Genomic DNA, 21250 nt, shown 5'->3' with positions numbered 1-21250 from the left:
AGATAGTCCAAACTATACCTTTATGGTATCTTTATGATCAGACAGATAATGTAGTCTAGTTTTCAATATGATTGGAGCATTTTTAGATTTTGACCCCTGTGTAATTCCTCAATTCACCTCTACTTGGCCACCTATTGAAAATTCAAGCGGCCAGTTGGTTTTTACAAAAGAGCTCATGTCTAAAGGAGTATCTGTGCCAAGTGCATTCAAGTGCTTTCTGTATTCCACTGATTGCATGCTGTTCCTTGTGTTTTTGTGCGGGACACTGAGAACTGCGACACCTTCTGAAGGCTCTTGGTTTTACCTGGATGACGTTACTGTTGGAGTTCTTGAGGTCAGCACTGACGCTGACGCTGAAGAAAGGCTGAGCCCGGTACAGACCGGAGACCATCTTCAGAACCTCCATGAAGTTCTCCTTATCCCATGGCCCTGTAATGTTCCAGCCACCAATCTGCAAACACGAGGTTCAGAACTGTCACCACAACACTTCACCTGTGTCCTGTCCTGTTGTTTTTGGCAAGGTGATGATGGAGTAAGTGAACTTATCTCTTTCCATCTGACATAAGTTAATTCCTTTCTCTCTTTCCAGAAATCTCTACAACTCTTCTTCTTTCCATTCCATGAATCATAATTTCTTGTTCTCTCACATTATTTTTGTTTTAATTCTCAATCAGCTGCTGTGGGTGAAAGGTCAGGTCAGGGACCATGCACACACCAACACCAAACCAAACCACCAGTACCTGTATTTAGGAGCAGACACTAGATGAAATGTGAGCATTACCTTTGCCTTCTCCACCTGCTCTGCTCCTCAACACTCAGGCACATGCATGCTGGATCATGCACAGAGAAACTCGCCACATGGCCAAAATGTTGAAGCTGACATTACCTCTCAATGGAGAGCAGTGAGCCCAGAGCGAGCAGACACACCGTTTGCGACAGCCTACAGCCGGCCGCGTATGGAGTCCGTCAGACAGGTCCGCAACTGCCTCGGTGTTTCTATCCAGGCTCACCGCAGGTCATCAACACCACGCGGCTCGTCTGAGGCTGCAGCCCGCATCAGCAGTCGGCTTGCCACTCCCACAGGGAAGCTGGGACAACACAGGCTAAGCTAAGCTAGCTTAGCCTCAGTAAGCTAGCTTTCAGTGTTTGGATCTACATTAGGGTGATTTGCCTTTAATCAAGACCTACTACGCTGGAGGAAATAAAGGAGTCTATGAACCTGTTGTCCACAGAAACAGCCGCTTTGTTAAAGCAACACCGCATCATTACAGAACTCCTGGGAGAAATTAAACAGTTAAAACATCAGAACTCTGAGCAAGAACAAAAAAATTAATATCTCGAAAATCGGCTGCCTGACTTGGAGCAGTATTCACGCTTAAATGACGTCATCATCTCCAGACTAAAAATTAAACCAAGAAACTTTTTACAAGCTGTTAAGCCGTGGTCACAACCCGCCGTACTTGCACGTGCGTGCAGTCTACTTGCAAAAACGTGGGCTAAATTTGGAGATCCGTACGTCGTAAGTACTGCCTCAGTACGAACTTAGGGGCACGCAGACACACGCAGACACGCCGTAGAGGTTTTAGTGCATGCAGAACTTTTGCTGCGGTCAGGCTGCGGATTCACCAGCAGTACAGATGACGCACGTTGTGAGCACTGCCTCAGTACGGATTCAAAGCAGCACATTTTCATTCAATTACTATTGAATTAACCAAATCCGTACGTAGGCAGTACGGATTACGGCACTCACCACATACTATGGAGGCCGACAGACTTGCATGCACAACGCAGCTTCTCACTTGAACTTGGACTTTATTTCCAAACGTCAGCAACACACACACCACAGCTTCAGTCTGATAACTAGCGGTAACTTTTCGAGGCAAGTAAACACTCGTACAACTGACCGCTGCAGGCTGCTCATGCATCACCGATGGCGAAAAACACCTACCGCTCCGGTCCCGCTCATAAAAAAGAAAAGCGACCCCACACACACACACACACACACACACTGCTTTATTGTCAACTGTCTTTATCGTTACACTCCTAGAGACGTGTGTTGAACGTACTCCCTCCCTCCTCTTGCTACTGCCTCCGTACATTTTCACAAAAACGTAGTGGCCGTGGCATCCGCAGAAAACGTACGGTGAAAAAAAAAAAACACGCACGGTGGGTTGTGACCAGGGCTTTACAGGAGTTCATTCTGATGATGAACACGAGGAAACCATGGAGGAACAGGTGACTGCGTTCCTTCATAGTAAACATATTGTCATTAATAAGGAAAGTATTGAAGCATGTCACAATCTGCTGACTCGAGATAAGACACCAACTCCAGTTATCATCATCCATTTTGCAAACAGAAGGCCTAAAATTGAATTATCAAACAGGGAAGGAAGCTGAAAGGCACAAATGTTTAAATGAGCATCTTATCAAGAGTAACGTAGACATCGCCAGGAAAGCCAGGCGTCTCAGAAGACAGGACAACATTCATGCAGTCTGGGTCACAAATTGTAAGGTTTTTATCAAACCAAACAATGCCCCTGAAAATGCCAGAGGTCTGAATTTGTGTCAGAATGTTTCAAGTAAGGATGTTTCATCCGTTAAGGGGGAAATCTTAAGAAATTCGGTGCCATGTTCAGGTTTACACTGTGTACTTAGACTTTACTACATTTTTGGATTGTGGATTAGTTCTGTTGGGATGGCAACCGAGTCTTCAAAATGTAATCCTGCTCAGGAACTCAATTTAAAAAATTTTGATGACATCGAACACAGATTTCATAAGATTGAAACTAATGTTGACTGTTTCTTTCTCAAAAATAGAACTCACCCCTGTAATTATTTTACTGAGGAACATTTTAAGCAATATTCCTTCACAAACGGTGAATTGAATTTTTCCAAAATCCAGGACTGTTTAATAATTGCTAATACATATTTTTTAGTTATTGCAGTTCCTGAGACGTGGTTAAGAGAAGAGTATATTGATTCTGTCCAACTTGAGGGTTCTATTTTTTGGGGGACTTTAACATAGATTTTCTAAATCCTCATGGCCATATACAAACAGCAAACTTCCTAGATTCTGTGTTCTGTATGGGACTATATCTGGAAATAACACACCCAACCAGGATCACCATCAACACTCACTGATAATATATTAACAAACGCAGTTGTTGGGAATTTAACGGGTGGATTACTTATTACTGACATCAGCGATCACCTGCCGGATTTTGTTGTTTACAATTCGTTAGTTGATAAAGTTGATCATAATGACACTCCACATTTCAAAAGAAAAATAACAAAGGAATCTATGGCCAATCTTAGAATGGATTTATGGTGTGACATCTATATTGAGGATATTGACCAATCATATGAATTATTTATCTCCAAGCTGTATGGTAAACATTGTCCACTGACATTAAATGCTAAACATAAGCGAAATACTGACAAACCCTGGATCACTAAGGGACTGATGAAGGCATGCAAAAAGAAAGTTTTTTGTACCAGCAATTTTTAAAGCACAGAACAATTGATGCTGAGAGCAAATATAAGACATTAAAAAAAAAAAAAAAAAAAAAGTTGACAAATATTATGCGACCTTGCAAAAGGCAGTATTATAGTGAGTTGTTGGAAAAAAACAAGACAAACATCAAAGGTACTTGGAGGCTCTTAAATGAAACAATCCAACATATTTCCACTCAACTACTGATATAGTGGTTAAAGAAAAGAAAGTTATAGTAGATCATTTTAGTGATTATTTTGCCAATGTGGGAAAAAAAATTAGCAAATGCAATTGTACCTTCTAATGTGAGCTCTGGGTATAACATGACAATGAAGACTAATCTTTCAGATTCAATATTTATCAGAGAAACTAATGAACATGAAATAATTAACATAGTACATAAACTAAAAAGGGGGGGGGATCAACTGATCACGAGAATTTTGATATGTCATTAATAAAAAATATAATCGATTGCGTTAACTTACATCTGTAACTTGTCATTAACAAAAGGCAGATTTCCTTCCAAAATGAAAATAGCTAAAGTGGTACCGCTGTTCAAATCCAGCGACAAACATGTTCTTTCAAACTACAGGCCAGTGTCACTGTTACCCCAATTTTCAAAAATTCTAGAAAAAGTATTCATTAAGAGGTTGGATGCTTTTATAGCCAAACATCACATAATAAATGAGCAGCAATATGGATTTAGGAAAAAAAAAAAAAAAAATCATACTACCTCACTGGCGATAGTTGCAATGCAATCGAAAACAAACAACACACGGTAGGGTTTTTTTCGACCTACAGAAAGCATTTGATACTACAGATGATACCATGTTACTGGATAAATTATGGATGTACGGCATCAGGGGAGCAGCACATGACTGGATAGCTAGTTATTTGTACAACAGATATCAATATGTTCACTTGGGTGGGATAAACTGGGTTTTTGAGGTGCACTTGCAGGGTTCCCCAGGGTTCAGTCCTTGGGCCTTTGCTGTTTCTTTTGTATATCAATGACATATGTTTAGTTTCCAATTGTGCATTGTATTTTATTTGCTGATGACACAACTGTGTTTTGTAGTGGGGATCATTTGGGACAGCTCCTGGACTCAATGGAGAAGGAACTACAGAAGTTCAAGGAATGGTTTGATTCCAAGAAATGGACACTTCACTTTGGTAAAACAAAGTGTATCGTATTTGGTAATAAGTCCAGCACCTTATGTAGAAGTTTAACAGTACACGATATCGAAATGTAATTAAATTTCTAGGGGTCTTTATTGATGATAAGCTAAGTTGGAAAACACATAAATTGTTAAACCTAAAATGTCAAAGATTATTGCCATCTTGGATAAAGCACAAGACTTCTTCCCCAACACTCAGTTACCTTATATCATTCATTACTTGTGCCATATATGACCTACTGTATTGTAGTTTGGGGAACCACCTACAAAACAAACAAATCCTATATTTTTACTTCAAAAGAAAGCCATAATTATTTGCAAGAAACCATATCGTGGGCCAACAAATCCATTGTTTGGCCGTTTGCATATTTTGAAATTTGATTGATTATATCATAATACAAATTATGTTCAAAGCACAAAATAAACTTCTGCCTCTACATGTCCCAGACCTGTTTAAAATGAGAAACTCCAGTTATAACTTACGAGGCACATTGCTATTTCAGAAATCAAAGATACAAACTACCATAAAAAGTCATTGTGTTTCTGTAAAAGGTGTTAATGTTTTGAAAAATTGCCCGGATAATCAACTGGTACCTTGGTAGGCTTTAAAAGACTCTACAGAAAGTATTTGATTGCTTGTTATAGTATGTTGAATTAGATTTACTGCTTTTTTGTGTACTGCTGCTTGTACGTTTGTGTTTTTGAAATTTTAGTTCAGAAATCAGTTCATATATATATATATATATATATATATTTGTATTAGATATATGTATAATTATTTATATACATATGTCCAATTTTTATTTTTAATTCTTTGGTTAAAGGGGTAGGCATCTACAAGCTTTGCTTCTGCCTGTACCCTTTCGGGCACATGGGTGCACTGTTGGACTATTTTCTCTCTTTCTTTGTATGTTTTGTTGATTTGCTTTGGCCGAATAAGTTATTTTATTCATTGCAAGTGATCTTCCTCTTAGTCACTGTGTGTTTGACACAATCATTCCAGCGGTACCCAAGGATCCTCCAAAGAGACCTGGTATCAAAGACGTCCAGTCATTACCTTAGCTGTTAGAGTCCAAGTCTGACAACCAAACAAGCAAGACAAGCAGCACAAGGACCCTAAAGACTTGGACTTTTCTTGTACAAAGATATCAGCATCACCTCTGACCAGTCTAGTGGAGCAGGTAACTAACAATTGTTCATTTCAGGAAACAAGCACCAAAACTGGCACACACTCCTTAGACATTAGTCCTTTGAAAAAACTGATTATCCACTTGAATAGGTGGCCAAGTAGGGGTCAATTGAACAGTTTTCCCCAGAAGCTTTGCCAATTATCTATGAAGCCCACCTCATTTTTTGGACACCACTCAGACAGCCAGCAATTCAAGAAGAACATGCGGCTAAACATGTCACTCCCGGTCCGACTGGGGAGGGGCCCAGAGAAAACTACAGAGTCCGACATTGTTTTTGCAAAGTTACACACCGATTCAATGTTAATTTTAGTGACCTCCGATTGGCGTAACCGGGTGTCATTACTGCCGACGTGAATTACAATCTTACCAAACTTACGCTTAGCCTTAGCCAGCAGTTTCAAATTTCCTTCAATGTCGCCTGCTCTGGCCCCCGGAAGACATTTGACTATGGTTGCTGGTGACTTCACATTTCTCAAAACAGAGTCGCCAATAACCAGAGTTTGATCCTCGGCGGGTGTGTCGCAGAGTGGAGAAAAATGGTTAGAGATGTGAACGGGTTGGCGGTATACACGGGGCTTCTGTTTAGAACTACGCTTCTTCCTCACAGTCACCCAGCCGGCCTGCTTTCCCGGCTGCTCGGGATCTGCTGGGGGACAGCTAATGGCCGCTAAGCTACCTTGGTCCGCACCGGCTACAGGGGCCTGGCTAGCTGTAGAATTTTCCAAGGTGCGGAGCCAAGTCTCCAATTCGCCCAGCCTGGCCTCCAAAGCTACGAATAAGCTGCACTTATTACAAGTACCATTACTGCTAAAGGAGGCCGAGGAATAACTAAACATTTCACACCCAGAGCAGAAAAGTGCAGGAGAGACAGGAGAAGCCGCCATGCTAAATCGGCTAAGAGCTAGTAGCTGCGCTAAGCTAGCGGATTCCTAAAAACACGCAAAGTGAATAATGTGTAAATAATTTAGAGGTGATTCAGCAGAAGGAGTGCTTTAGTTAAGGCACGTGAAGATTACACTGGGAAACAAATCGTTATCTAGATCAATCTAACTGCGCAGATTAAACAGCTAACAGATACAGCAAAACACCGCTGTGCTCCGGAACAGGAAGTGATACAATACCGCAGTGAGAGCCAACCACCAGTAGAGGCCTATGACAATTATTCTCCATTAAATGGAGAATAATGCAGTTGAAAATGGAGATTTAAAGGAAACCACAGACTTTCATCAATAACATGAAAACAGTTTGTGCAAATTCTTTCAGATTTTGCACACTGATGGTCCCCTTGACAGCCAAGTATATGTTGGCCTCAACTAAAAATTTATGGTTTTGGAGATACTGGGTTTTGCATCTGAACTCTTCATATCTTGTAAAACTAACATCTTTCATTTTCTTGTTATGTGAAAAGATGTAAGAGCAGCCATCCTGCTTTCACTTCTTTAAAGTTTGACCTAGTTAGCCACATGGCCTAAACATGACGTGGCATTTTTTGATCATGTAAACACACACACACCTTTATAAAGGATGTCTACAGAAACCTGACTGTAAACTGTGTTCCGGGTCTCTTTCCTGAACGAGCTCCTGCGTGACCTCGGGACGGTGAGAACCCCAGGATTTGGTATGATTAACGTCACATGAAATAAATAAACTGTCCTTTTTGTAATAACAGAGTCTCCTTGATCCAGGACAGAACCAAAGAACTCAGGGTCTAACAGTCAGTGTCCTGATATTCAGATCGTCTCAATCATGTTTGATATAAACAGCTTTATTTTTAAGGTGTTGAGATGGATTCACCTCAAAGGGAGATGGAAATGGTAATGGATGGATTAGTGCCATAACAACAAACTTCAGCAGAGGAACTGTGACCGGAATCATGAAAGTGCTTCACTGTTTGCCTTCACATAGAACTTGACAAAATCAATGTTCTACTTTGGCAATTGAGTGAAGTCAGATTCAGTGACTATTGATGAAGTTTCCATGGTGACAAGGTTAATTCAAGGTTACCTTGGCAATGAGGTCTATGAGAGGCTGAGCTCCCAGCTCCTCGATCCTCTGTGTGTTCAGACAAGACAGATAGTAGGCCTTTGTCTTGTTCTCTGCCTCGCTGCTGCCATTAAAAGTCCCATTTTCTAAAAGAAAAAAACAAAACAAAAAAAAAAACATCCATTAAAGAGAAAACATGGAACACGAAATCATCACAGCTACAGGACGTCAAAAGGAGGATTAATGAGAACCAGCGAGTGTGGGAGCACTCCTGAGAGGCTTGTTTATCACAGACATGAACGTCATGGTCAATCTGGGCTTTTAATGAGGTCTTTGGACTGTTGTGTTTTTGAGTTTTAGAGAACATTACCCAGGACATGTTTCAGCAGTGCCTGGTTCTGTTCCCAGATGCTGTTGAAGGTTGACCAGCGTGACCTTCCGTCTGGCAGCGGATTTTTCCTCATCCAACCTCCACAAGCGAACTGGTAGAAGTCCTGGCAGGGGTCGGCGCTGCGGTCCATGGCTTCCACCATCTGACTGGCCACCGTGATGCAGGCTTCTGACAGGCAAAGATCCCGCCCACCATCTGAGGGACAACACAGTCTGTGAAATAGACCAGGAATGCATAACAACTGAAAAAGAGGAGATGATAAAACAGCAAAGGAGATGGCAAGGAATGAAGAGAGTGGCAGAAGGGGACAAACAGAGTTAGGGAGTGAGTCAAGGACAGAGCAAAGATAAGAAGAATAAACAAAACAAAGCAAAAAAAGGAGGTAGTGATGTCATAGTAAAGGAGGGTGTAATGATGTAACATAGGCTTTGGTGGACTTGTGTTTGCACTGATGTCTGATGTCCTCTGGACATCTCATCACAGAGTGTGTGACGTGACTGCATGTTTGAAGTGATGAGGCTGAGGATAAGCTCATTTGGTTACCAGGTGCCCACTCCTGAGGTTTCCTCTTTTTACTCCCCACCACATTTATTATGTATTACCAGTAGCACAGCTAACCAAAAACATGGCTTCAATAACCGCTAATCTGCTAACTGAAAAGTTACTGTAACTTTCATAACAATAAACATGAACTAAAAAAAAAAAAAAAAAAAAAAAAATAATGAGCAGAAGCTATAGCTAACCGCTAACTTTTAGTATTCACTCTGGTACACTATCCACTGCTGACATGCCAGTTCTGAGTTTAACCCTCTGGGGTCCGAGGGCATTTTTTGGACAGTTCACTTGCCTAATAAATGTTTTATTATTGCTGTTAACAGCTCTCCCTGCATCCCACAATCAAGTTTTATGTCTCTTTTTTTCAGGACAATCTGTGCTTTCAGAATATATATGTTTTTGTTGTGTTTTATAAGTGTAATAAAGGTTTACAATCAAAAATAGGCAAGGAAAAAATAAAGCGAAAAATAATTTTCCACACACATTTATTCAAAACACACAGCAAACTATAATAAACAAATGTTTTGACACTTTATAAAGGTAATTTGAGGTCTTGTGTGAAAGACTGTACAACAAAAAGGTTCAAACAATAAACACAAGTGCACATTTTGAACAATATATACAAAATGGTCTATGCGTTTTGTTGTCCATTGATATGGTAAACAGTGATTTATGCAGAGAAAGCAACAGAGTTATCCAGTAACATTCACATGCCAACTAGTGGAGCAATCCTGATAGTTACACATTCTTTGTTTGCGCACGTGAGATTGTCATCAGAGGCTCTCTGTGTGTTCCTGCTTTCACTGATCGCTGTGCGTAATGGCGCAGGGCGCACTGAGTATGTACTCATTGGAGCACCCAGGGGGCTATTCAAACAGGCCAACTAGTAACATATCACTCCAGAAAATGATCTTTGGCTTTTCACGTGAGGTGGGTTTTGGAAAACCATGTGACAGTGAACCAATTCCGATTGGACACTCACGTTGCGCACGTCATCACACAGCTTCTATGAGGAGTACAAAGATGGCCGATGGCTGGCTCAAAAGTCCGGAGTTAACTTTTCAGCAAAAAAAAAAAAGTACATTTCTATCTCATATCATTCAAAAGTTATTTATAATTTAGTAAAGCTTGGTCTTAGCCATCGAATACGACGACGTCGGCCCCAGAGGGTTAAGCACCACCGACACTTCTGAGTAGAATCAAAGGCGGTCACAAACCCAACACAAACAATGAGTCAGAGCTTCTGTCTTTGTGCACCCTGCCCACTGCTGTAAGGAAGAGTCATTTACATTCAGCATACAGAGCCCCAGACGTGTGGCAAAAGGCATAAAAAGCAAAGCAGGTTTGACTTGAGGTTTGATTTAAAAATCAAACCAATTCCAGATGCTTATTGATATGAACATTAACTCTGTCATTCTTTACAAAGTAAAAATATCACAAACATATTTTAGTTTTAAATTAATGCACTAATTCTGAAGGTTTGAGCATTAAAACTCAGATGCCTAAAGGCATTATGGGAAATTAAGCCTCCTCATCACTGGTTGGCTGCTTATTTGTGAAAAACCAACACACAAGTTACTGTAACATGTGTGTTGGTTTTCACAAATAAATATCTATTTGTAATTATGTCAGTTTTTCATTTGTTAAAAAAAAGGTGTTTTGCGTGGTAGTGTGCGCGCGTGTTTTGGACAGTAGCGCGCGTGTTTTGCGTGGTAGTGTGCGCGCGTGTTTTGGACAGTAGCGCGCGTGTGTTTTGCGTGGTAGTGTGCGCGCGTGTTTTGGACAGTAGCGCGCGTGTGTTTTGCGTGGTAGTGTGCGCGCGTGTTTTGGACAGTAGCGCGCGTGTGTTTTGCGTGGTAGTGTGTGAGCGTGTGTTTTGCGTGGTAGTGTGTGCGCGTGTTTTGGACAGTAGCGCGCGTGTGTTTTGCGTGGTAGTGTGTGCGCGTGTTTTGGACAGTAGCGCGCGTGTGTTTTGCGTGGTAGTGTGTGCGCGTGTTTTGGACAGTAGCGCGCGTGTTTTGCGTGGTAGTGTGTGCGCGTGTTTTGGACAGTAGCGCGCGCGTTTTGCGTGGTAGTGTGTGCGCGTGTTTTGGACAGTAGCGCGCGTGTGTTTTGCGTGGTAGTGTGTGCGCGTGTTTTGGACAGTAGCGCGCGTGTGTTTTGGGTCGTAGGCTGTGTGTTTTGGACAGTAGCGCGCGTGTGTTTTGGGTTGTAGGCTGTGTGTTTTGGACAGTAGCGCGCGTATGTTTTGCGTCGTAGGCTGTGTGTTTTGGACAGTAGCGCGCGTGTTTTTTGCGTCGTAGGCTGTGTGTTTTGGACAGTAGCGCGCGTGTGTTTTTTGCGTCGTAGGCTGTGTGTTTTGGACAGTAGCGCGCGTGTGTTTTTTGCGTCGTAGGCTGTGTGTTTTGGACAGTAGCGCGCGTGTGTTTTTTGCGTCGTAGGCTGTGTGTTTTGGACAGTAGCGCGCGTGTTTTTTGCGTCGTAGGCTGTGTGTTTTGGACAGTAGCGCGCGTGTGTTTTTTGAATCGTAGGCTGTGTGTTTTGGACAGTAGCGCGTGTTTTTTGCGTCGTAGGCTGTGTGTTTTGGACAGTAGCGCGCGTGTGTTTTTTGCGTCGTAGGCTGTGTGTTTTGGACAGTAGCACGCGTGTGTTTTGCGTCGTAGGCTGTGTGTTTTGGACAGTAGCGCGCGTGTTTTTTGCGTCGTAGGCTGTGTTTTGGACAGTAGCGCGCGTGTGTTTTGCGTCGTAGGCTGTGTGTTTTGGACAGTAGCGCGCGTGTGTTTTTTGCGTCGTAGGCTGTGTGTTTTGGACAGTAGCGCGCGTGTGTTTTTTGCGTCGTAGGCTGTGTGTTTTGGACAGTAGCGCGCGTGTTTTTTGCGTCGTAGGCTGTGTGTTTTGGACAGTAGCGCGCGTGTGTTTTTTGAATCGTAGGCTGTGTGTTTTGGACAGTAGCGCGTGTTTTTTGCGTCGTAGGCTGTGTGTTTTGGACAGTAGCGCGCGTGTGTTTTTTGCGTCGTAGGCTGTGTGTTTTGGACAGTAGCACGCGTGTGTTTTGCGTCGTAGGCTGTGTGTTTTGGACAGTAGCGCGCGTGTTTTTTGCGTCGTAGGCTGTGTTTTGGACAGTAGCGCGCGTGTGTTTTGCGTCGTAGGCTGTGTTTTGGACAGTAGCGCGTGTGTGTTTTGCGTCGTAGGCTGTGTTTTGGACAGTAGCGCGCGTGTTTTTTGCGTCGTAGGCTGTGTTTTGGACAGTAGCGCGCGTGTGTTTTGCGTCGTAGGCTGTGTGTTTTGGACAGTAGCGCGCGTGTGTTTTGCGTCGTAGGCTGTGTGTTTTGGACAGTAGCGCGCGTGTGTTTTGCGTCGTAGGCTGTGTGTTTTGGACAGTAGCGCGCGTGTGTTTTGCGTCATAGGCTGTGTGTTTTGGACAGTAGCGCGCGTGTGTTTTGCGTCGTAGGCTGTGTGTTTTGGACAGTAGCGCGTGCATTTTGCATGGTTAATAAAGATGACAGGTGGGTTTGAGCTCACTCCCTCTCTGCCTCATTTTGATGTTGTGTCTTGACACTCCGAGACTGAGACACATAACACTGACAACCATTGCTTTGGGCTGCTGGTGTTTAGAACCCTTCACTCCACAGAGACAGCACTTACTAAAGTTGTGAATGATCTTCTGCTGGTGATGGACTCGGATCCCGCCAGCTGCTGGATCTCAATACAGCATTTGATATACCAATCATCGTATAGTGTGGCATAGCGATTACCACTGTTCCTTCACAGGAAGAAGGTCATGAGATTGCTTCCCAGCTGGTCCATTCTGTGTGGACTTTGCATGTTCTCCCCATGTTCATGAGTGCTCTGGCTTCTTCCCAATTCCAAAGATATGCAGGACAGGTAGACTGGTGTTTGTCTGTCTGTACGCGACCCTGTGACAGACTGGCATCCTGTCTGGGATAGAGTCCAGCCTCCTGTGACCCTTGACTGGGGTAAGCAAGTATAGAAAATGAAGGAATGAATAATGTTGGGTATGTTTGAATATTATTTTGGTGCTAGTGGTCAGATGCTCTCCTGGTTGTTGTCATGTGTATTTCAATGAAGTTGGTGTGTCTTGTATAACATTACCTTGACTCTTGCTCTGATAAAATATGGGTTCTATAGGGTCCAAATTAAATTCACCTTACCTAATTTATAAAAGCACCAATTTGCAACACAAGTCACCCCAGGACACTTGGCAAGGGTTAGATCTAACCTCACCAACCCCCAGAACAAACACACAGGGACACTTGTCAGGAAAAACTCCTCTAGTGGGTTTATCTTTTAAACTCTAGGAATAAATCCCAAGCAGAACAGATTCTGAGGGGAGACCATGTGCTTTGACCAAACTACCAACAACAACACAGACACAAAGTACAGCAAAGACAGATATTACAGAACTAAGCATCTGCATGAGCTTACAGTCCACTGGATAAAATGACCACGAGTCAACCAGGCGTCAAAGATAAAGGACCCGTGTCCGTCACGGTTCAATCCCTTAAACTTTCACTGGCACTTAAACCTCCTTAGTGCTCCAAATACCATACGACACCGTATGATACCGTAAAACACCGTACGACACTGTATGATACCGTACGGGCGGCCCTTTGGACCAGACTACGCCTAAATGGAATTACCTCCACATCTCTATGTGAGCAACATTCCCATAGAGTTTGAAGGAATCTGTCCAACTGTTTTTGAGTTATCTTCCGCACAGTCAACAAACAAATCCCTGCTACCGCCGCGGCACTGCCACACAAAATACCCGGCGGTGATAAACAGAATGAAACAGAAAAAAGAAAAGCACAAGAGAAATATCGTAAGCAAAGAGGTACATTACCTATTCCACCATGTTGGAGCATCAACCAGAAGAGTATAGAAATCATCCACAAGATCCAGGTCTAAGGATCAGAATGTTCATCAGGGATCCCAGCGCAACCACTCCAAGATGAAGCAACAAACAAAACCAGCCCCAAAAACAAACTGGGCACCAGGACAGACAGGCAGAGTGATGCCACGTGATCACATGACATGAAGACTGATGTCGACATGAGACCACAAACCAGACACTAAAGGACTTCAACTTCATGAAAAAAAAAAACCTGTGAGGGTTTTATCATGAGGCGCTTCACGAGATTTAGAGAGAGCTGCCAGGTGAGTCTAATGAGGCAAACAAGTGATGCATTCACAGACTGCTGGCAATCACAGACATATGAGTGATGCATTCACAGACTGCCGGAAATCACAGACATACGAGTGATGCATTCACAGACCGCTTGAAATCCCAGTCATATGAGGGATAGATTCATAGACTGCTGGAAATCCCAGACATATTAATGATGCATTCACAGACAGCTGGAAATCACATATATATAAGTGATGCATTCACAGACCCCTGAAAATCACGGGTATAAGAAAGATGCATTCACAGACTGCTGGAAATCACATTCATACGAGTGACGCATTCACAGACCGCTAGAAATCAAATACATACAAGTGATGCATTCATTGACCAGTGGAAATCACATACATATCCATGACTCATTCACAGACTAGACATGAGTGATGCATTCACAGACTGCTGGAAGTCACAGACATAAGAGTGATGCATTCACAGACTGCTGAAACTCACAGATATAAGATCAATGCATTCACACACCAGACATATGAGTGATGCATTCACAGACCGCCGGAAATCAGGAACATACGAGTGATGCATTCACAGACCGCCGGAAATCAGGACCATACGAGTGATGCATTCACAGACCGCTGGAAATCAGGAACATACGAGTGATGCATTCACAGACCGCTGGAAGTCACAGACATACGAGTGATGCATTCACAGACCGCTTGAAATCCCAGTCATATGAGTGATACATTTATAGACTGCTGGAAATCCCAGACATATTAATGATGCAGTCACAGACAACTGGAAATCACAGACATGAGTGATGATTTCACAGACAACTGAAAATCACAGGTATAAGAAAGATGCATTCATAGACTGCTGGAAATCACAGACACATAAGTGATGCATTCACAGACAGCTGGAAATGAAATACATACAAGTGATGCATTCATTGACCAGTGGAAATCACATACATATCCATGATTCATTCACAGACTAGACATAAGTGATGCATTCACAGACTGCTGGAAGTCACAGACAATTTCAATTTATTTTCAATTTATTTTCATTTATATAACGCCAAATCACAACAGAGTTGCCTCAAAGCGCTTCACACAGGTAAGGTCTAACCTTACCAACCCCCAGAGCAACAGTGGTAAGGAAAAACTCCCTCTGAGGAAGAAACCTCAAGCAGACCAGACTCAAAGGGGTGACCCTCTGCTTGGGCCATGATACAGACACAAATTACAGAACAATTCACAGAACAATTCACGGACGAATATACAAGAAATGCTATTGGCGCACAGGACAGGAGGATCACCAACACGAATACAACTCCCATCTCTGGATGGAGCTGCACCTTAAACAGAGAGAAAAAACAGAATCGGGCATCAGAAAGACAAGAAATACAGTATAATTTGCCAGCATTAATCAACAAGAAAAACAGAGAAATACTAAGGCGATCACCGGCCACTAGTCCTAAACTTCACTAAAAGACCCAGAATTTAGGTAAAGTTGAGGCCGCAGCCCACTCCAATTACTCATAAATGAATTAAAAGAGTAAAAAGTGTAAAACAAAACTGTACCAGTATGCTGCCAAATAATAAGTGCATCTTAAGTCTGGATTTGAAAATCTCCACAGAATCTGACTGTTTTATTGATGCAGGGAGATCATTCCACACGATAAGAGAAAGCGCTGTGACCTGCAGACTTCTTATTCACCTTAGAGACACAAAGTAGTCCTGCACCCTGAGAACGTAAAGCCTGGGCCGGTACGTAAGGTTTAATTAGGTCAGCTAGGTAGGGAGGTGCCAGTCCATGAATAACTTTATAGGTTAGTAGCAGAACCTTAAAATCTGATCTCACTGGGACAGGAAGCCAGTGAAGAGACATATGAGTGATGCATTCGCAGACTGCTGGGAATCAGACAAATGAGTGATGCATTCACAGGTTGGTGGAAATCACAGACGAATGAGAGATGAAATCACAGACACAGGGTTCTCCCCAGAAATTTTTAGTATAGCGGTGCTATACTAAAAATTTAGTGGTTTTAGATGCATTGAAAGCAAGAATAATAGACAAAAAAATTACACTTATGTTGTAATATCAAAGTTCTTTTTTGTATGTTTCTAAGTTAATAAAATAAATAACATTGAAAAGTTTAAAAACACATTAATGTTTGATGAACATAACATTTGCTCTCTTCTTACAAAATGACACTGTACCTTTAATCCAGTCAGACAGGCAGAGTTTTTCTGTCATGCTGAAGTTTTTTAGTAGTTTTTTAACATTTCTGAGTGGGATTGCATAATTAAAAAAACAACAACAACAACAAAAAAACAGAATAACCCTTAATTGTCTTGTTTAAACAAGAGTTAAACCTGGACTGATTTAATTGTCAAAGCAGAATCAAATTTATTGCAAAGTAAGTTCTCACATACAAGTAATTTGATCTGGTGTCACTGGTGCATAAACAACAATAATAAAAAGAAAAAGAAAAAAAAATTCTGGAAGAAGTAAATTTGCTCTTTTAATGATGAAATCCTGGATGGAAAAACTTTCTGAAATGGTTTTTCACACTTTACTGTTTCACTGAAGCTGTGTGGTGAAGATGACGGTTGATTAAAATTGCTTTGCTGCTTTTTTACAGTGTGTAGCGTCTGCTGTTCACACTCCCCCCCCCCCCCCCCACACACACACTCTGTGTGAAGTAATAAAGAGACTCGTCACTCTCGCACCGACTTTACGGTTTATTTGAGCAAACTTTGGAAACATGAAGTCTTTCATCTGTAAAATAAAGCCTTAATGTGTCACCAGCTATGTAGGCAGGAGCAGCTCTTTTCATTGGTAGACTGTGAAGGAGTTTTTGTTCTTTCACTCTCTGAGCTGCGGCGCTGTGACTCTGCTCTGCTCGGCTGGTCGACGGAGTGGTAGGGCCAAGCAAGCAGCAGTCCGTTCAGCACACACAGCCTGGCTGCATTAAAAAAATGTAACGGCGCTGCGGTAACAGTATAATGGCACTACGCCGTTGTCTGGGGAGAACCCTGCAGACATATAAAGGCACTTTTCTACTACAAAGCTCCAGCACTACTCGGCTCTACTCGGTTTGGTTGCAAGCGCGTCCTTTTCTACTGCAAATAGTACCTCTTCAACGTGGGCGGGGTCAGCAGAGCAAACTGCTGTGACGTCGTTTTATACGTGACATAAACATAAACAGTGGTGGACTCCGTGTGTTTACTGCTGTGAGTTTTTAAGAGAAAGTTGCTGGTGGTGAGACAAAACATGCTTGAGAAGTACAGAAGACTTTGGGAATTCATACAACAATATGAAGATGAAGACGAGAAGATACAAGCTGCTAAAGAGACGAAGAGGCAAAGCATGACGGTAAGCTAATCGTTAGCTTCCTAAGTAGCTCGTAAATAAGTAATAACTGCAGGCTGTTGCTATTAACTATTAAAATTGTGGCTGTCAAAATAAAGTGTTAATTTAGATTAATTACAATACCTCTCAGGCCTTCAGTCACACTTTGCTCCGTTTTGTTTTGACGTCAGTGATTTGGTCTGTAAATAAAGACGCGTTTCTGAGCAATAAACGTGTTAATGTCAATACTTTTTTTTACCAAAGTAACTTGCTTTGATAACTTATTGTTAAATCTCAAATGTGGGAGTTTGTGCATTTACTGACGTTCACGCACAAAATGTTGATTCAGTTTTAATGACCGTTAATTAACATCGTCACTAAACTCGAACAGGCTTAAAACACTTTAAAAATGTTTGTTTTTCATCCAGATTTTAATGTTCAATGGACAAATTTAAAATATGAAATCTAATAAGATAAAGGAGTCATATTGTGCAGAAAGACTTAGCCTCCAAACTCCCACAATTCTGTTTTATAGACATTCTTTATAATACAGCCTTTTACACAATGAAATTCGCCTGCATTTAACCCATCCAAATTACACTTAGACAGTTCTCCCAATTTAAGATCAATTTACAGCTTAATACTTCCTTGATATGTAACAAAAATAACCCTGATCCTTTTTTACCTGATTATTAAATGCCCCAAACACACAGAGCTGAGTTTTTTAATATACCTGCAATTAAATGATTCATTTAGATTAACTAATCACAAACCATGTAATCAATTACATTATTTTTTTTAATAATTCTCAGAGTCACCGCTGCAAAGGTTCATGCCACGGAATGAGACACCTTTGTCATCATCATCATGTTATGTTTCACTATGAATTTTGAATAAATTTGCACTTTTTGCTAAAATCATCAGTTTGATTTGTAAAAGTTACCAAGGTTTACTGATTTAAAGGCTAACAGTTTGAAAAGCTGTTTAAGCATAATCCAGTAGTAAAACAAGTTTTACATTTAATGGGGTCATAAATGTAACAGACAGTAAAACTGGTTGTTCAAAATTCCTTGATGTAATGGTGCCTTCACTGAAGTGACTAAACCTTTTTGTTTATGTTAAATACCATTTGGTAAAATCTTATTCCAGCATCTGTGTAAAGATTCAGTCAGGTGTAGTGTGCAGTGTCTTCTGGAGCGGCAAAACCCAAATTAAAAATTCTTAGAAATGAACCTTCATTGCACCAAAACAATGACAAAATGTTTTTTACTGTTGACTCAGCATGAAATGACAAATTATGATACAGTCACATGAGTGAAATTGTTTACTGCAACAAAAAAGAGCAAATACAAAAAAAAAAAAAAAAAGCAACACAAACTATACAAACGTTTCATGTGTCTGTATTCTGGGGTGGGGGCGCAGGTCACACGCCCCGGTCACGCATCGCATGCACAAGGTCGCCCAGCACGCCAAGATATGCCTGATTAAATGCAGCTTCCACCACCGTTGCTTCCTCAAGGATCAGTCAGATGTGTTGATCACACGGAACCCAGTTCAGCCTCAACATCACTCAGGATGGTGAGATTCTCCTGCTGGAACAGGTTCCCTTTATCTCTTGCCTGGACAATAATGAAGGTAGAAATGGGAAAGAAAGTAAAAAAAAAAAAAAAAGCAACAACAAAAACAACAAAACCTTCAGTCTCTGTATGATCATCCCCCAGAGTTTCAGTTATCTTGGTCACTTTGCATAAAAATGATGTTCTTTCAAAATGATCCTCCAACAAATCAGACCATTTGGAGCATCATTTTGAAAGAACATGACTTTTTTGCAAACCGATCAAGATAACTGAAACTTTGGGAAGGTCCAGCAAATTTCGCTGGACCTTTGTGGGATTTATTACAATATTTATGGGTTCTGGGTTTTGTTTTTTGGTGAGGGGGGGGGGGGGGGGGTTACCCTGTATATATGGTATTTGGGAAAGTTAAGGTGATGTGAAACATGTTATTCTTACCTGTGATGACACGTTGCTGTGTGGTGCTGGACGTTCATACAGATGTTGAAGCTGGTGTTTGAACCCTCCTCACTTATGGAACTGGATTCTTCAACAAAAACACAAAATGGCGACATGTCAAAAAAAACCACACACACATCACTGTAATGGCACTAAATGAGTCAAATGTACACGTTTGTTGTCATGCTGACTTTAGGTGTTTTTCTGTCAGAAGTTAATACTTTAAAGCGGAGCACGGAGTCAGCTAGCTCACTGTGTCCGCGTACATGAGACAACGATGTTACTTTAACACAAGTTTAGACTCACAATCTTAGTTGGTTAAAGTGCGCTTCCCACCAATGGGATAAGGAACGTTAAACGGTGCTTTCAAGCAGACTACAGACACAAAAACACTTACCAGCCGTCGCTTCTAACAAAGCCCAGTCGTGGTCATCCTGCCTCCCGTTGCTCACCGGTCGGTGTCTGTAAACAGTGTTGCTGCGGTCGAACCGTTTCCAGTCCTTACGGTCCGACCTACTCCGGTCATTGTGGTCCTTTAATCACTTTTAAGCTTTTTCAGCTTTTCTCTGAGTTGCTGTAATGTCCGGTGAGCTGAGTGCAGCCAACGACTGGGAGATTTTCTAATTTCAGATCGCTTCATCCACCAATCACAAACGTCTGCAACCCATCCACAGACCACTGTGTGGTTTTGTGCGAGTAAAAAAAAAAAAAAAAAAAACGCCGTGAAACGAAAGAAAACGACGGTCGCTGTAATGCCGCTGTGACTATTTAAAAATGGCGGGTTTTGATTTTCATCCCGGACGACGCGGTCATGACTCGTCCAGTGACGACATTCTCTGACCAATCAGTGGCCGGCAGCCTATTGACGTCACATTTTAGTATCGGCTCGGCTCGCTTGGAACCGCTCCTGAGCAGGTACTAAAAAAAGCACCTGGTACCAGGTACTAACCCTAGTGGAAAAGCAAAAAAAATGAGTAGTGCCAAGTAGTGCAACTTTTCTGAAGTGGAAAAGCGCCATAAGTGATTTATTCACAGGCCGCTGGAAGTCACAGACATAGAAGTGATGCATTCATGAATAAGCCAGTTTCGGGTTTCTCAGTGCGCATGTGCACAGAGCTCCTAACACTTCCAGTTCACAGGTCAATGCATATAAACAGACTGCTGACACCGTTCACGCTGGTAAGAAGACAAGTCTTTTCAAGCGACAAAACAGCTTAAAGAGCTGAAAGACGTCACGGTGTGGACAGAAAACAGTATGTAAACATTTCTAAAGTCAGTGGTTGGACCATGTCGGCTCCATTCTGTGACGAGACACTTCCAGTGTTTGGAAAGAAAGCAGCTAAATGATCAGGCTGTGAACACTTTACAGTGTGTGAGACCTCTTTTTGTTGTGAAAGTGTAGTTCTCACACTCTCCTTAGAACAACTAAACTGTTGCATATATTTATGTTTCCCGTTGTTAATTATGTCATGGTTATTTTTGTCTTGTATGTATCAGCTTTTCATTTATGCACAGACCATACTAGGTGATCATAAAGGGAGCTTTTGTTCTTATTTTAATGTATCTAAAAAAGCAGACAAGAGAAATTAAAGAGTGTTAATACACAGAGTCACATTTGTAACATTATGTCACTGAAATAAGAAGCTTCTCTCACCTTCAGACTAGAGATCAAAATTTTTACTATCCTGGTGTTTACAGTAGTTACATTGCAATAAGGTGGATTTTTTGGGGGGATTGACCACAAATGTAGAGTTGATGTTAGAAGGTTAAGAAAAGTCTAATGTTTTTCACTTTTGTCCCCCAGAAATGATGTGAACTTTTGATGCGCCGTGCCAAACTGCACATCCCTCCTCCCAGCTCAAGCTTTGATCAACAAATTGCTGCTGATGTTGCAAAGACGAGAAAAATTGCAAATGCCAGGACTGACGTTGAACGG

General features: G+C 41.8%; 1 protein-coding gene across 1 annotated transcript in view; it reads right to left on the bottom strand.

Moving 5' to 3' along the window:
* Nucleotides 1–21250, bottom strand: part of ece2b (endothelin converting enzyme 2b) — a 144807-nt gene that overhangs the window by 86987 nt on the left and 36570 nt on the right. Inside the window, exons 4-6 of the mRNA XM_034168696.1 lie at nt 8215–8430; nt 7866–7990; nt 305–451 (exon numbers count right to left, since the gene is read on the bottom strand). Of these exons, the coding sequence (XP_034024587.1) occupies nt 305–451; nt 7866–7990; nt 8215–8430 (488 nt within the window). The remainder of the gene's footprint in view (nt 1–304; nt 452–7865; nt 7991–8214; nt 8431–21250) is intronic.

This window comes from Thalassophryne amazonica, chromosome 4 (assembly GCF_902500255.1).
Source record: "Thalassophryne amazonica chromosome 4, fThaAma1.1, whole genome shotgun sequence".
NCBI classification, from domain to species: Eukaryota; Metazoa; Chordata; class Actinopteri; order Batrachoidiformes; family Batrachoididae; genus Thalassophryne; species Thalassophryne amazonica.
Note: the sequence above shows the minus strand (reverse complement) of the source record. Positions and strands in the feature narration are given on the sequence as shown.